The following is an 18,282-nucleotide window of genomic DNA, read 5'->3' on the forward strand; positions in this document are numbered from 1 at the left end:
ATAGTGGGAAACTTTGAATGCATATTAAGTCTTGTTCATATGAGGTGTTCTTCCTAAATACGAAAGCGGGCTTGGCTGGTCTCTCCTCCCTGCCTTCTAATCTAACTCACCTTTTCTTATTTTGGGACCAGCCAAGCCTAGGCTGTATCTCATTTCATTTCCAGCAGCTATGGACTACACTCGCCTGAGCCCTTGAAATCCAGTAGAGGGCGACAAAGGTGTACATAGATGGTAAGGGGCGCGTCGGCTAGAGATTCACAGCTACAGAGGACCCAAGGGGCAGTGCCTGCTGCTGTGTGGTCTCTCTCGGCCCCTTTTTCTATCAATCTATCTCCTTCTCAATTCTCACTTACTTATAAGATCATAGTAAAACTTGATATTTACTAAATAAATGATGCAGCAGCTTAATAAAGAGTGGAAAGATGAACTAAAGTTGTCTTTAAACAGCTAGTCTTCAAATAGAAATCATTTGAGTTTTTTTAGATCACAAAACAAAATATTGAAGATGAATTAAAGAATGAAATTAAAATATATCAAACAATAGAAGACAAAAAGTAGAATATTTTCCAAGACCTACAAGGGCTAAGAACTGTTTACAACTTAGAAGCAAAGAAAAATAAGAGTTGACTCTAAAAATGAAAACTTCCATCACTTAAAAATCAGGGCAGACAAAAGAATGATCTACAGAATAATCACCAGAGAAAACAGGTGTGGCATATATGATAAAGTGTCTGTAAAAAGAGGTCACACAAATTGATTCAAAAGCACAGTGTGGGGAGCTTGGGTGGCTCAGTTAGTTAAGCATTTGCCTTTGGCTCTGGTCATGGGTCCTGGTCCTAGGGTCCTGGGATCAAGTCCCACATCGGGCTCCCTGCAGAGCTCTCTTTCTTCCTATCCCTCTCCCCCTGCCGCTTCCATTGCTTGTGTGTGCACTCTCTGTCAAATAAATAAATAAAATCTTAAAAAAAAAAAGAAAAAAGCACATTGTGTCCCTAATAAATTAAGTAACCCAAAACACTAAAGGGTGTATCATGAATGAGGAAATTAAGTTAGGAAATAGGCCTTTAATAAAATGTGCAACTCACTATTGATCAAAGTAGCAAGATGGCATTTCTTTTGTTCATTAAACTAGCAATAACAGAAATAGGTTTTTAAAATTTTGCTGGTGAAAGTAGTTAATAGGCTTTCTTAATAACACACTAACACACTACCTAGTAACAGTGTAACGAACTGCAGTTTGGAAATACACATCAAGAGCCTTAAAAATGTTCATAGATTTGGGCCAGTAATTTTACTTCTGGGAATAGGTCATAACTATATAACTTGGAGATAAGCTATATGACCAAGGATAGTAGTTATGGATTTTAAAATAATACTTTGAAATGGAGGTAAGTTAAAAGTTCAACAAAATAGGAATGGTTAAGTATATTTTGACTGTTTCCATTTGATGAACTAGCACACACACATTTAAAATGAAGATTATGAAAAAAAATAAAATAAAGATTATGGGCACCTGGGTGGCTCAGCTCAGGTCATGATCTCAGGGTCCTCAGATCGAGTCCTGCATTGGGCTGGCTTCTTGCTCAGCTGGGAGTCTACTTCTCCCTCTCCTACTGCCCTTCCCTCCTGCTCATGCTTTCTCTCTCTCTAATAAATAAATAAAAACCTTTAAAAAATGGTGATTATGAGAACCAGAAAGTGACAAGGCAAAAATGGGGGAATAAAATTTTTATGTAAAATGTGTTTTTCATTATGTTTAAAAATAAACGGAGAAAGCATTGGGACTGGGGATCGTTTTGTTTTCTGTAGTTTCCAAAGTGTTTATATTACCAATTTTTAGTGAATACATGTGCGTGTATGTCTATATCTACATCTATCTATCTATCATCTATCTATCTATATGAAAGGCGAATTCATATATATATAGATATAGATATATAGACATATATAGATATATATAGATTCATATTTATATGAATGAATGAATGAATAAATGAATGAATGATGAGTTGGTGCGTTGCATTGAGAGGGCACTATAGAGCCTAGGTGATGGGGCATAGAGGTAGGATTCTAGACACCATGCATATCTTGGAGGGTAAAATTGTCAATCAGAGACTTTCTTGCCTCCTGCACACAGGAGCTGTCCCCTGAACCCAAGCCCAATTCTGGAGACTTTGGATAACTCTTAAGAGACAAGCAAACTGATGAAAATTGGTTAAGTCCTTGGTATAAAAAAACACACGTGGACTGTGTTTAACTCAGAATCAGGTTCATGGGATTAAGCACCTCTCAAACTCCACAGAAAGTTTTAGGGCTGCCTTAATCCAGGATCCTAGGACTTATTCCCCTTTCTGTGGTGCCTTCTCTCAACTCCCTGGTGAAAGAGGGCTGAGGAGACTAAGACCCTGGCTATTATTGATGGGGGGGGGGCTAAGATCACCCTAGCATCAGAGGCAGAAGCTGGGAGGGGACCAGTATATATATAAAGGACCATCTTCTGCGGTGGGGGCGGGATATGGAGGAACGGTGTTGAGACAGGATGTCCCCGGCCACCTGTGCCACTTGAGCTTTTTGCTAGGGCTCCCAGAACACATATTTCAAATATACTCCCCTCTTCATCCTTCTTTCCCTCTTCCTTTCTCCTCCCTCACTCCCTCCTTTCTCTGACTCTCTTGCTCTCTCTTTTCTTCCTTAGAAAGACATTTATTTAGTTCCCACTAAAAAGTAAATAGTGTGTTAGGCTTTGCCTCCTGGTACCTGTAGTTTAATGGGTGAAATGAATGAGCAGATCGGGGAATTACTGGATCATGCAGGAAGTGCAATACCAGCAGTAAGCGAGGGCAGAGTGTGTGCAGGGGAGGAACGAACAACCCTGATTGGGGAGGGAGGACTTCCTGAAAGAGAAGACATCCTAACTGTGTCCTGAAGGCTGCAGAGGGATCCGGCAGGTGAGGAGGTGCAGTTAAGAATGGCCCAGGCAAAGGGTCAGCAGCGGAGGGTCATCCTCATGGGACAGTGTGGCTCTGGTTGTCTGACTAACACAGGGAGAGGCTGTGTGTGTGTGCACTGTGCGACTGTGTATATGTGTGTGCAAGCATGTGGATGTATGCCTGTGTGTGCACGTGTGCGGGCACATGTACAATAAACCAAATGGTCTAATATGTGATCCAGGAGATGGGCAGAGGCAGAAGAGAAAGAGAGAGAGAGGGGGGAAGGGAGAGAGAGAGAGAGGGAGAAAGGAGGAGGAACAGACATAGAAATGAGGGAGAGATGGGCAGCCCAGGTGGCTCAGCGGTTTAGCGCCACCTTCGGCCCAGGGCCTGATCCTGGAGACCCAGGATCGAGTCCCATGTCAGGGTCCCTGCATGGAGCCTGCTTCTTCCTCTGCCTGTGTCTCTGCCTCTCTCTGTTTCTCTCTGTGTCCTTCATGAATGAATAAAATCTAAAAAAAAAAAGAAAAAAGAAAAAAAGAAATGAGGGAGAGAAGTAAAGAAGAAAAAGGAAGGAGCCAGAGAGAGAGAGAGAGAGAAGTTGGTTAGAGTCGTCATCCTTGGAAAACTCAAGAGGTAGATTCTTGACAAATGGACTCTTGGAACTTGGTCCAAGGAGCCTGGCCCTGTGCCTATGAGGCAATTGGAAGAGTGTCGTTCTGCCCTCATTGAACTCACAATCTGTTGAGGAAAGGAGATTACACATGAAGAATAATGCTAAAATTGCAAATTTCAGGGCAGAAAGAGATCAAGCTAGGTGGAAATAGTCAAACAAGTCTTCTAGAAGAGGTGAGTGTTGAGAGAGCAGGTCTCAGAAGTGGACACTGCTGAGATGGCCCGAATCCTGCTTAGGTCCTGATGGGGTGTGCTGTATGAGGTCTCCTTGCGTGGCTGACAATGCAGATCTGGGTTCCAGGGCTCAGGATGCTGTTGCTACGAGCTGTTCTACTGCTACTAGTCCTGCCCGCTCACGGCCAGGACTCCGTGGCAGAAGGGCCTGGAGTCCTGCTTCCCCTGCCGAAGGGGGCCTGCCCAGGTTGGATGGCAGGCATCCCAGGGCATCCTGGCCACAATGGGACCCCAGGCCGTGATGGCAGAGATGGCACCCCTGGTGAAAAGGGTGAGAAAGGAGATCCAGGTAAGAACAAGTTTTTTGGCTTCCTCCATCATAAACTTCTTCTGGATAGAAGAGGGCTTCTGGAACTATACAAAGTCATTAGCTATTGACAAAGGCCTAGACACAGGAAGGGAGCAATTTTTTCTGTGACCCATAAGCAACCTATAAAACCAGCACCTCCGACTCTGCTCTATCCACATCACGTTCCCTGTACTCTTTCCCACCCCCACACTATCCATCACTATTCCCAATCTGTTCACATTCATGTCTCCCTTCATTTCCACTTAATTCTCATTCCACTGATTTCCACTTAATTCCCATTCCACCCAGTGGCATTCACACTTAATGCATTCTTATAGCTCACAGTCCTCCTCCTGGGGAACTCTTGTTTCAGTTAAGAAGATAAATTTAGGGATCCCCGGGTGGCTCAGTGGTTTAGGGCCTGCCTTCGTCCCAGGGCATGATTCTGGAGTCCCGGGATTGAGTCCCATATCAGGCTCCCTGCATGGAGCCTGCTTCTCCCTCTGCCTGTGTCTCTGCCTCTTTCTCTCTCTCTGTGTCTCTCATGAATAAATAAACAACATCTTTTAAAAAAAAGTCTAATGCATGAGGCTGTTAAAGATTACTACAAGGAAGTCTATTCCAAATATGCCAGATTGAATGTGGACAAATGCCCAAAGTATGGAACAGAGAGAAAATGCAACGGTCTTAATGAAGATCTGGATTAACAAGGAAGGCTTTCAGGAGGAGGCGGGGCTTGAGTCAGGCCTTGAAGGATGGGTACACAGAATAAAGGAGGGAGTGCATCCCAGATAGAAGGGATAGAAGAGCAAATGTATGGTTGGTTGAGCCAGCATATAAAGGGTTCGCAGGGTGGAGGGTCTAGGATGCAAACTTATAGGAAATAAGGCTGGAGATGAATTTATGGAAGTCTGCTGGGGGATGTAGAAAGTATAACTCACCTCTTTGGGAGCTCCCATTGGTCCCTTGCTCTGTAAGTCAGGCAGGCTGTGGGTAAGGGCCAAAGAGACAGTGTTTCAGGCTAGAATTCACCTAGGCAGGAGTGTTCTGTTCCTTATGGTCACTGAGGTCTTTTCATTCTCTAGGTCTTGTTGGTCCTAAGGGTGACACTGGTGAAACTGGAGTAACTGGGGTTGAAGGTCCCCGAGGCTTTCCAGGAACCCCAGGAAGGAAAGGAGAACCTGGGGAAAGTGCCTATGTACACCGTTCGGCATTCAGTGTGGGGTTGGAGAGCCGGATCACTGTCCCCAATGTTCCCATTCGCTTTACCAAAATCTTCTACAATCTGCAAAACCACTACGATGGCACCACTGGAAAATTTCACTGCAACATTCCTGGGCTGTACTACTTCTCCTACCACATCACAGTCTACTTGAAGGATGTCAAGGTCAGCCTCTACAAGAAAGACAAGGCTATGCTCTTCACCTATGACCAGTACCAGGAGAAGAACGTGGACCAGGCCTCTGGCTCTGTGCTCCTTCATCTGGAAGTGGGCGACCAAGTCTGGCTCCAGGTGTACGGGGATGGGGACTCCTATGGGATCTACGCAGATAACGTCAATGACTCCACCTTTACGGGCTTCCTTCTCTACCATGACACCAACTGATCACAACTAACTTAGAGCCTCCATCTGGCCAAACAACTCCAAAGTGAAAAAACAGTCAACAGGTGTTCAGTGGAGTTAGAAGACTAATTTTGAAAAAGACGACGATGACGAAGAAGAAGAAGAAGAAGAAGAAGAAGAAGAAGAAGAAGAAGAAGAAGAAGAAGAAAGAAGAAGAAGAAGATTAATTTTTGTGTCTAGTTGGAGAGCTCTGAACATTACTCATTATTTACTCATTCATTCAGCAAGTACCTTTTCAAAAAAAATCACATACTATATTCCCTGTCCTAAAGAAAACATAGTTCTTGGCCTCAAGGATCTGTTATGTAGTAGCAACGAAAAGTTAATAATATTTCTGGGGGTGCTTCACATATATGGTGAGATAGTGGACTACCAGAAAGTATTTGGCAGTGCTATTCTGTGTCCACCCTTTTTCCTCATGTTCATGCCAATCCTGGAAGGTGCACAGGAAAGATATTATTCTTCTCATTCTACTCTTGGGTCCTGAGCCTGAGAGAGTAAGGGAATGCCTAAGCTCACACAGGTATTAAGTGGCAGAGTTAGTAACCAAACCCAGGTCTGTAGGCCTTCTCCACTAGACCCTGGCCTTTTTTTAGGAGTATACGGCCTCTTGAGAGTGTTGGTAGGGGGTCTATCACCCACCTCACCTGAGGGCCTCTAAGTTGGTCTTCATGGTGAGTTAAGCCTTTCCCCAGTAGAGCTCCCTCAGAGAAGGTGATTCTATGACTAGGTCCCATCCCGGCTGGACCACTAATTACTCTGTACTTCTGCTTCTGTGTCTTTCCTCATGCTCTTCTCTCTAGCTCAGAAAGCTACTTCCATCTCCACATGGTGAAATCCTCCCTGTTCCTCCAAACCACCTAGTCAGGAAGCTTCTCTGATGTGATAGCTCTTTCCTGCAAATTTTCCTCACAACACCGTGCCCCTGTGTCCCTCTACATATTAAGCTGGATGAGAATCCTGGGTTGACATTTTCTACCAGCCTGGAGACAACTGCCTGGAAAGGACTGTGCTTCTTTCACCTCTGAGTCCCTTTACAGGTCCTTGATAAATGCCTCATGAAGACCAAATCTCTTGAATCTCACCTCTACCCAGAATTAACTCCAGTTTAGTCTCTTCATATAACTGATCCTTATCTACAAACTGATCCTTATCTTAAAACATTTTCATTTTAGGAACTCCCTGAATTTAATCCTTTCCATTGAGTAGTTTGAATTTTTTCCACTAAGGTTTGGGTGTATTTTCCAGAATACTTAAAGAATTCTCCCTCAAGGGGGTAGCTTGAGCCTGCAATGCAAAACCCACAAAGGAATTTGGAGACGATTCTTTCCTTGAGTACCAACAAGGTCTGGAAAGACCTGGGCCTTCTGAATCTATTCTTGTTCTTTAAGAATTATAAAAGGAAGAAGAGTAAAGAAAAGAACTATCTGAGGTGATGGGTATGTGAACTAGCTTGATTGTGGTGATTATTTTACCATGTTTATCTATAATACATCACATTGTACATCTAATTATATACAATTTTTAGTTGTCAAATATTTCTCAAAAAAATAAAGAAGTATAGAAGTAGTCGATAATGATAAATATCCTCCCAGGAGACAACAGCTTGAGTAACATTTTTCAAAGTCTTTAGCAAAAGCAGAGTTAGTAGCATTCTGTATAAACAGACAGGGGAAGCTTTTTTTTATTCTCCTCCCAGTTTTATCATTCTGAATGATTCCTTTCTGTTTGTGTATTGCTTATCATTAAGGGATTATTATTTCTACATACAAAGCTTCATTTTTTAAAATGTTTGCGCATCGGGGCACCTGGGTGGCTCAGTGGTTGAACATCTGCCTTTGGCTCAGGGCATGATCCCGGGGTCCTGGGTTTGAGTTCCACATCGGGCTCCCCGCAGGGAGCCTGCTTCTTCCTCTGCCTGTGTCTCTGCCTCTCTCTGTCTCATGAATAAATAAAATATTTTTTAAACATAAAGTAAAAAAATAAAATGTTTTCACATCATCATGTTATACAAATAAAAATACTGTTTAGCATTAAAAGTAGAAGCACTTGAATCATATGGCTTTTGTTTTCATTTTTGGAGAAAGACATGGGGCTCAGAGGAGGGTGAAGGGGTAAGGGGACATTGCATGTTAGGCCTCTGTGTTATAAATGATGGAAAACAACTCTCAGTCAAGATGGGGGGAAAAAAGGATTCCTTTGCATGATGGAAACTACCAGAGCAGCTATTTTGTCATTGGGTAAGGCTTGAACCAGAGGCTCAAGTGATATCCAAGACTCTTTTCTATCTGTCCTTCTCTGCCGTCAGCAGTGTGGACTTAACTCTCAGGCTCTACACAGTATACTTCTAGGCCTTTCCTCACGATATCAAATAGACTGACTGGCAGCCTGCCAGCTCTGGCACCCGCCCACCACATCATGTGGCTAAAGGGACATTCTCTTTTCTGGTGATTCCCACGGAGGCGGGAGGAAGTTCTCTTTTCCAGAAACCCCAGCAAGTATGTTCTTGCATCTCATTGGCTCTCACTGGGTTGTTTGGCTGTCTCTGACCAATTACTTCAGTCAGGAGGATGGAGTATACTTATCGACTTAAGTTGATTATGGCTCAAGCTGGAGAAAGGGTATTTTCTCTAAGGCAAAACTGGACACAGTTGCCAGAAGTGGGAGAGTGGATAATGGATGCGAAAGCACCTGTTCACCATAAACTCTTAATGTTATGTTTGAATTTTCTTAGGTTTCTTAGATATTGCTGGAAGATTACTATTGGTTTTCTCTAAAATTTCAACAAGTGGTTGATATCTGGTCATGCTCACAGTCCCACGTCTGGGTGGGGGTGGGAGGATCTTCACAGCACTGGACATGGAGTCAATCTCACTTTAAGCTCTCTGGAGCATGGCCAATTCTTTGTGGAAACAGAGAGACCCAAACTGCATAGCCCCTCCTGAGAGGAATTGTGGCCAAGATTAATGGTCCCATGACATCTTCATGGTCACATCATATCTTCAAACATAATTATGGATTTATTCCTTTTTAGTTCTGCCAGCTTTTGCTTCCTGTATTTTGGAGTTCTCCTGTTAAGTACATACTCATTTAATATTATGTCTTCTCAATGATTTTACTCTTTCATCATTATCTAATGTCTTTCTTTATCCCTGGTCATTTTCCTTATTCTGAAGCCTACTTTGTCCGAAGTTTATATAGGCAGTCTAACTTTCCTTTGATTACTGTTTGCATCATTTATCTTTTCCCACTGTGTTGCTTTAAATCTATCTATATAGTTGACTCTTGAACAATGTGGGGTTTAGGGGCACACACCTTCCACATAGTCAAAAATCTGTGTATAACTTTTGACTCTCCAAAAACTTTTCTACTATTGAGCGGAATCCTGAATGATAACATAGTCAACTAACATGTACTTTGTATATTACATGTATTATATATTTTATAATATATTCATATAAATATTATATAATATTCTATTATTTATATTATATTTATATTTAAATATATTTTATTCTCTTTTGTATTACTTGAATATTCCATAATATTTCAACTTAATTTATTTATTGGATTTTGGCTGTGGTATTTTTAGTATTTTTTAGTAGTTGCTCTAGGAATTTCAATGTGTATACCTAACTTTTCAGAGTATACTTAGAATTAATATTTTACCACTTCAAATAAAATATGCATGCCTTAGGATTCTGTGTCCTGATCCTTTTATGTTGTGGTTGCTGTGTATCTTATATCTATATCCATTTAAACATTACAGATAATGCTATAATTTTTGCTTTCAACAGTCTTCCATATTTTAAAGAATTTAAGAGGCCCCAAATACTCTATTTAGCTAGATATTCATCATTTCTCTTGTTCTTTCTTCATTCCTAAAGTTTTATGTTTCCCTCTGGTATAGTCTCCCCTCATCCTGAAGAACTTTCCTTGCCATTTCTTTCAGAACAAGTCTGCAAGTCATGAATTCTCTTAGTTTCCCTCATCTGAGAATATCTTTATCCTGCCTACATTCTTGAAGGATATTTTTGTTGGCTATAGAATTCTGAGTTGGCAGTTCTTTCCTCCCAGCACTTTTTATTTTTAAGTAATCTCTATATCCAATGGAGGCTTGACCTCACAACACTAAGCTCAAGAGTCACATGCTCTACTGACAGATCCAGCCAGGACTTTTTATGATTATTTATTTATTATTTTTTCTTCCAACACTTTAAAAATATTCTCTCTCTGTCTTCAGGCTCTGAGGTTTTTGATAAGAAGCCTGTAGTCATAGTTTCCCTTACTTGTAACTTATCACCTTTTGCTTCCAGGTGCTTTTAAGGTATTTTCTTTACTTTGGCTTTGAATAGTTTATGATATGTCATAAACTATATACATATATACATATACATATAACTATATACATATTTTTAACCTAAGCTGATGGGATTCATTGAGCTTCTTGAGACTGTAAATAGGTGCTTTTCACCAAATATGGACTGTTTTATGCCATTATTTCTTCAAATATATATTCTGAGTAATCTTTCTCTTTTTCTGAGATCCCAATGACACGAATGTTAGATTGATAAGCACCTAAGGTTGCACTAATTTTTTTCTATCTTTTTCTCTTTGATCTTCTTATTTCTCTTGATCTATCTTCAGGTTTTCTTTCCTCTGTCATTTCCATTCTGCTATTGAGTGCATTTGGTAGAACTATGAATTCCAGATATTGTATCTTCTAGTTTAAATTTTTCCATTTAGGTTAAAATTTATTTTTCTTTCTCTGCTAAGAACTCTATCCTCTCATTTATTTCAAGAATGTTCATCTTTACCTCATTGCTACAGTGGGTATTATAAAGTCTGTGTCTGGTAATTTAACTGGGGTCACCTGTTGATTATCTTTTCTTCCAAGTTATTCTGAATTCTGGTCAGATTTTTCTGGTTCTTTATACATTCAGTAATTTTGACTTGTATCCAGAATATTTTTAATATTATATTATGAGATTCTGGCTTCTGTTAAAATCCTCTAGAGAATGTTGATTTGTTTGTTTGTTTGCTTTTGTTAGCAGGTAATCAGTTGGCTTAGGTTCAGACTACAAGTTGTGTCTCACCTTTTGTGGGTTATGATTCCAATGTCAGTTCAGTTTTCAAACCTTTGCTATGGTATTTGGGTCTATCTATCACATGCACAGCTCTGAGTTTAGCCTCGGACTTTGGTAGTTCAGTTCTTGAAGCTTTACTACACTTCTTTGGGTCTGCCATGCATGTGTACAACTAGGGTATTTTAGTTATTTGTTTTTTTGCATTTTGCCTAGAAGTTTTGGTTGTAATCAGTGGGAAAGATAGACTGTTGTTGACTCATTGCATCTTGGCTGGCACTGAATATCTTATGTCCCATGATACTCCTGAAGAAGGAAAAGGAGAAGGCATTGAGAGATTGCAGGAACTCCAGGAAGGCATGTAATTTACTTTGAAGTTGATGGAGGTCAAAGAAAAAGTCCAATCTTGAGACAGACTTTTGTTAGAGGGAGAATCTTGGAAGGTACCAAAAATTCCTCGGGGCCAAGTAAAGTCTTGATTATAACCCGAGTCTCTGAATTTTACTGTACATGGAGTGGTTGATAAGAATACATTAAATGATGTGCAGACACTAAAGAAGTCAGCGTGACCCCAGCAACAGGGACCAAAGCAGAAATATTTACCTCCAAATTCAGAAATTTTATTCTACATATAGTGGTTTACTTAGGAATGTTTGGAAATATCCAAGCTTTTAAGAACATTTAGAAAGAACTAGATTTTTTTCTTTTAATTTTTTCGTTTTCACTCAGGTATTTTACAGTAAGTAAACATGATTTCGAATAAAATCTATTATATAAAAACCACATTTTCCCAAAAGTAAGTGAAGCAAGCTCTCTTCACTTTATCAGCTATGTGTGTGTCACAAGCTCAGTTAAGCAGAATTCCTGGACCAAGAATAAGGTTAATGTGCAGTTCAGTTTGTGGTTTGAGTTAGGGCTGCGAGATGTTAAGGGTCAGTGTGTGGTAGGTGCTAGGTGTTGGGGACACCTAGTGGATGTTCTGCTATTTCTCCACTCAAGGTGGGTTACCCCTGGCCCTTCACTTCAAGCAGTGAAGGTGGTCCATTCTGTGGTGCATTCTGACCCCTTTCTCCTGGAGGCTACTGAATGGATGAGTGTAAGTGCTTGATCTAAGCCGAGCCAACCAGAGTCCTTCCAGGAATATGAATTAGGATGGATGCAAAACACGGAGATTCAAGACTCATAGGTGGCCTTCTGCCGTGCAGTCCAGAGAGAGAAGAGACTCACCTTGGAGAAAGAAACGGAGAGAAATAGAACTGAAAGTCAAAAAGGAGAAAGAGAACTCTACTTCCAAAATCTTGCCACTTTTTGGTTCCATTCCTTCTCAACACTCAGCTATATCCCTGTCCTTGGGTCCCCTGAGACACCAGTTCCTAGATCTTTGTACAATTTCTCTTTTAACTTAAACTAGCTTGAGTTAGTTTCCACTACTTGCATCCAAAGAGTACAAGAGGTCAAGAATTGGTTTGTGAATGTGCTCAGGGACCAGGCTGAGATCAACTTAGGAAGAATACTTAGTAACAGAATTAAGTCACAAGACTGGAATTTAAAATAATCTTTTTTTCAGATAAAAAAGTCATTAGGCCCCATGAAATCAAACTTAGAAGTCCAGCTTTATTTAGATTTATTTTATTTGCAATGAATTTCCTAGCTGGCAAATCTCCTGTGGGCATAGACTTTCTATTTCATCTCTGAATTTTTCAAAATTTTGTTTATTTATTCATGAGAGATACACAGAGAGAAAGAGAGAGACGGGGAGGGGGAGGGCAGAGACATAGGCAGAGGGAGAAGCAGGCTCCCCACAGGGAGCCTGACATGGGCCTCGATCCCAGGTCTCCAGGATCACACCCTGGGCCAAAGGCGTTGCTAAACCACTGGGCCACTGGGGCTGCCCATCTCTGAATTTTTTATAGAGATCATTTAATCACTCAATAAATATTTACTGAATATCTATTATGTGTCAGGCATGTAATAATTTTTTTAAAAAATAACAATGATAATAGCATAAATAATCATTTTGAGGTACCTGCTTGAAATGTATCATTTTATTTAATTTTTGCAACACCCTGTAAATTAAGTATCATAGACCCAACCATTACGTGAGAAAATTGGTGCTTTTTGTGAAAGCTAAATTGTGGTTCAAAGCCATGACTAGTAAATTGCAGGGCAGGGGTTTATACTCAGAGCTGCTGAACTCCAAAGCTCACGTTTGTAGAAGGAACGAACCCCAATCCCACCAGCTTTTCCATCTTTCTAGTTTCAAGATGTTTGGGGGATAGGGCGTTTATACAACCTGTATCCCTGACGTCAGCAATCCTGTAAATACTAATGATGGAAAAACTTGCCTTTGTAAAATGAGTCATTAAATTTGCTGTATGACAGAAAGTCTGGTTGTTAAAAGGAAAGATGATGAAATGTCTCACTCATCATTTATATGGACAAGTTCTGAGGACTGCACTGAGGTTCTTTGTAAGTGTGGTGCAAGAAAAAAAGCACCTTGCAAAATAGCTTCTTTATGCCAGCTGAAATAGGTTGAGTCAGCGTTCAACCATCGGTTACTGAAACATTTTGTGAATTAGAAATAGAATGCTATTTCCTTAACATGATAAAGAATAACACGCTCGAAACAGTGTCTACACTATAATAAATAATGCACACCAAATATGTCCTTATCAAAATTGGGTACAAAACAAGGACAACCACTTTTTCCAGTCTTACTTAACAATGTTCTGGAAGTTCTGTTGCTCTATCTTTTTGTCATTGAGCTCCCTCCTATTTTATTCAGGTTTTCATCACAGTCTTCCATAGAACACATACTCTTGGGAAGTTTTGTTTTGTTTTTACTTTTTGCTCGGCTTATATTGTTTTCTCCCAGCCTGGGTCCTTGGCTCCTCCTTGGCATGTTGTACCAGTTTCTTTTTGTTCTTCCAAAGTATATCTGATGAATTGTAGCTTGTTTGTGTTGAATGTGGGCAGCTCTTTCCAGACCTTCAGCTCTCCCTGAGACAGTGAGGATGAGTTCTCTATGACCTCCATCCCTGACATGCATGTCTCACCTTCAGGCTACAGGGCGGAGCTAAAGTCTTGGGTTCTATCTGCTCTTCTGAGATTGAGGACAGAAAGGGTAGAAATACCGTTCTGCCGGGGCTGCGTGCACCCTTTGTTAAGTAATCTGGATTTTAATCTCTCTTCTGAAATGATGTTAAATATCTGGTACCAGGAATTAATCTGTCACGTTGGCCATGCGTGCTGTCCTCATGGTAGGATACCTCTGTGTTCCTGATGGTTTCCTGTATCCAGCGAGAGCTGGAGTTGGGGCCTTCACTCTGATGAGTGTTTCCTTGGGCTGCTTACTTACCTCTGAGTCTATTTTTCTCTGGGTTGGGCAGCATTAGTGAGAATTCTCAGGAATCTGTCCAGCTCTCTCTCTCCTCAGTACCATCATGGTGGGTAGCAGGCTGCAGTGGGACTAGAAGCCAGGCTTTGCTCTGATAGAATGTTTCGTTTCTTTCCTCAATAGCCACATTTTGAAGCTTGTGACTTGTAGTTATACCCCTTTTCTTATTCTGTGGCTGCTGGTGAATTTTCAGAGGTGTCAGTTTTTTCCTTTTGTGGTGATCATCTGAAAGAGCAGACAGATGAGATGATATAAGAATAAAACTTTAAAAATAAAAACTTACAAGTGGGAATGGCAGCTAGCCTTACTAGTTGTTGGAGCACATTACAAAATCATAGCAATTAAAGCAGAGTATTCCTGGCATAAGAAGAGACAGATTAATGGAAGATAAGATTGCTCAGAATTAGACCTTAAGATATATGAAAGTTTAACATGTGATCAAAGAAGCTTTATGCATTTCAGTTGTTTACAACAAAAGAGAAATCCTGGCCTTTTCTTCATACGTGCTTGAAAAAGATTGCACACAGATTAGATAGTTAAATGCACTTAAAGTAGAAAGTAAAACTATTAAAGATACTCTGAAAGTCTACAAAAGTGACTACCAAGTCTCTAAATGGGAGAGAGGAGACTCTTGAGTTTAAAATGAGAGGAACAGGGGTGCCTGGTTGGCTCAGTCAGCAGACTGCTGGACTTTTGATCCCTGGGTTGTGAGTTAAAGTCCCATGTTGGGTGTAGAGATTATAAATAAATACATACATAAATAAACAAATTTTTAAAAGAGAGAGCGGTCAAATTGATAAGAAAAACACAATGTCCCCAGTAGACATTTCGGTAGGGATGTGAAGAGACAAGCAACAGAAAGGAAAAAATAAATGACTTAAGTTTATGCAAATGCAATGCTCTCTAATAAGTACAAATTAAAACAACAAAGTCATGCCATGTTATTTTCAGCCATATAACTAAGGAAAGATTGTCTTAAGTGGTAGCACTTAAAGTGGTCATAAATTTAGCATCTTCATGCACCTTTGCTGAGGTTATAAATTATACAACTCTTTGGATATAAATTTGTCACATTTTATCGTGGACATTTAGGATGTTCACATGTTTTGCCCAGTAATTGAATTCCTGAGATTAAATATGAAGGAAATAGTCCTAAATTCAAGGGGAAAAGAATCTCTGGGTACCAAGATATTTATTATAGTATAATCCATAATGGAGAAACATTGGAAACAAGTTAAGTATCCAATAATGGAGGGATGGTTATAGTTAAAGCATGGTTGCATGATAAGATACCTATGAACAATGATATTTGCAAATAATTTTGAATTACCTGAGCAAAGCTTACATAATTACATTAAGTTTTTAAAAAAAGGATAGAAGGGTGCCTAGGTGACTCAGTGGTTGAGCATCTGCCTTCAGCTCAGGGCATGATCCCAGGATCCTGGGATCAAGTTCTGCATCAGGCTCCCTGTGGGGAGGCTGCTTCTCCCTCTGCCTCTGCCTCTGTCTCTCTCTGTGTCTCATATGAATAAATAAATAACATCTCTTAAAAAAATAAAATTTAAATTTAAAAAGGGTATAGAATTGTGGTATATGATTGTAAGTATGCAGAGAAAACAACTGGAATAAAAACTTATAAAAATGCTACAAAAATCCAGTTGTCTTTGGGGGGTGGGATTAACAGTACTTGTTTTTTCCTTTTATACTTCTGTTTTATTGTCAACTCTCGGTTACAAGTAACAGAAACCCAACTCCAAACAGTATGAGCAAAAATAAAAGTTTATCAGTCAAGTAATCAAAAATCTCAGGGATAGAGCACATTTCAGTCTAGATCCAGAGGCTCCAATGACATGGTGATGAGTCTAACTGTCCTATTATTTCATCCCTCATCCCTGCTGCTTTTAGTGCATCAATAACATTTTTCCTTGATACAGATGGCTTCTTTTGTGAGACCAGAGAAGGCGGCTGAAAAAGACTTCTACTTCTGTCATTCTGTATCCCAGAACTGAAGAAATTTTCACTCTTCTGATGTCTGTATTTCAAACCCTCCTGAGGACAAACTGGTGGTTGCCAGAGGGAAGGGGGTGGAAGGATGGGCAAAATGAGGGAAAAGGGTGGGAGGTAGAGCCTTCCAGTTATGGAATGAATAAGTCATGGGATGAAAGGCACAGCGCAAGGGATATAGTCAACTATATTGTAATCCTGTTGTATGGTGACAGATGGTAGCTACACTTGTGGTGAGCACAGCATAACATAGAGTTGTGGAATCACTATGCGTTACACCTCAAATTAATGTAACATTGTGTGCCAACTAGATTTCGTTTAAAACAAAAACAGTCGGGGAGCGCCTGGGTAGCTCAGTCAGTTAAGCATCTGCCTTCGGTTCAGGTCATGATCTTGGGGTCCTGGGATCAAGCCCTGTGTCAGGCTCCCTTCTCAGTGGGGAGTCTGCTTCTCCCTCTCCTCCCCACTCATGCTCTCTCTCACTGTCTCTGTTGCTTTCTCTCTCTCTCTCTCTCTCTCTCTCTCAAATAAAAAAATAAATAAAATCTTAAAACAAAAAGAAAACCCCAGAAAGTCTGGCAGTCTGTGGTTAGCCTTGTCAGGTCACGTGGTGACCTTGATCTAATAAGCACCCCCCGCCCCGTTCTGTTGCTAGTTATTAAGGAGTGGGGGAAATGCATGCATGGAGTTAGTCCTACCTGAATCACTTTCGATGGGAAATCTGCAGGAAAGCATGCTTCCAAAATGTGGAGAAAGAGGGAAATACAGCAATCTTCTATAACAAACAGGTATTGCATATAAACTGAAAAAAAAAAACTTATTTTTTTTAAGGGGAAGGGAAAGGACAGAGGAAAAGAGAGAATCTTAAGCAGGCTCCACGCCCAGTGTGGAGCCTGACCCAGGGCTTAATCTTACAACCCTGAGATCATGACTTGAGCTGAAATCAATTCAGATGCTTAAATGAGCCCCGCAGGGACACAAACATTATTATTATTTATTTATTTATTCATTTATTCATTTATTTATTTATTTTAGGGGGGATGCAAGCAGGGGGAGAGGCAGAGGGAAAGGAAGAGAAGAATCCTCAGACAGACTGCCCACTTAGCTTGGGGCTAGATCTCAGGACCCTGAGATCATGATCTGAGCCGAAATCAAGTGCCAGAAACTTAACTGAGTTTCCCAGGTGCCCCTTCCAAACCATATTATTTTTTGAAGATTTTATTTTTTAAGTAATCTCTACCCTCAATGTAGAGCTTGAAGTCACAACCCTGAGATGAAGCATCACATGCTCTACAGACTGAGCCACCCAGGCCCCCCCACAACCATTTGTTAAGAAAAATACACTATCTTGCTAGCAATAGTAATGCCTGTTAAGTGTTAGGTTTGCCAAATATTTGGTGGTGACATGTAATTATTAATGGTGTGTAATATATGTGGATGATGGGGCCATCAGGGAAATAGATTCTTTACAAGACCAAACCTTATTTTTAAGAGCAAATTGCTACCATCCACCCACCTCTCCCCAACCCTTCACCAAGAAAGGAAAAAACCCAGCATTCTTCAAATTTGACTGGTTAAAGTGTGTCATTTCATTTAGATACTAAACCAATGAATTAAATAACCAAAAAGAAATAATTCTTAAAATTGAAGGTGATACACAGTTATAAATTATTAGAAGCATCAAACCTAGGAATAAAGTGAAAAGCTATTTTGAGAGGAAGGAAGCTCATACTATTGGAGAAACATATTAAGTCCTGAGTTATGACATCGAAAATCAAGTTTTGAGTTAAAATGTTGACCCATCCCTCAAAAGACCCCAAAAATCAAAACCTAAAAAACAAGTAAAACTAATAAAGACATGAGAATGGGCTTCTCTCTAGCTGCAAAGAGTTAGAGACTACAATGAGAATTCGATGACCAAACCACTCATAAGGCTTTCCTCATAACATTTTCTTGCAAAGGCAACTATTCTCATGGGAACAATAGCTGAGGGCTTCTTAGGGAAATAAGCAGAGCTGAGGCTAAGACTCAGGATCTTACAAAAT

General features: G+C 40.3%; 1 protein-coding gene across 1 annotated transcript; it reads left to right on the plus strand.

Annotated features, from left to right (window-relative positions):
* Nucleotides 1-3,914: 3,914 nt before the first annotated feature.
* Nucleotides 3,915-5,734, plus strand: ADIPOQ (adiponectin, C1Q and collagen domain containing). The gene is given in 2 exon segments (NM_001006644.1): nucleotides 3,915-4,128; nucleotides 5,214-5,734. Coding segments are annotated over 2 exon segments (735 nt in total).
* Nucleotides 5,735-18,282: the final 12,548 nt, after the last annotated feature.

This window comes from Canis lupus, chromosome 34 (genome assembly GCF_011100685.1).
Source record: "Canis lupus familiaris isolate Mischka breed German Shepherd chromosome 34, alternate assembly UU_Cfam_GSD_1.0, whole genome shotgun sequence".
Classification (NCBI taxonomy): domain Eukaryota; kingdom Metazoa; phylum Chordata; class Mammalia; order Carnivora; family Canidae; genus Canis; species Canis lupus.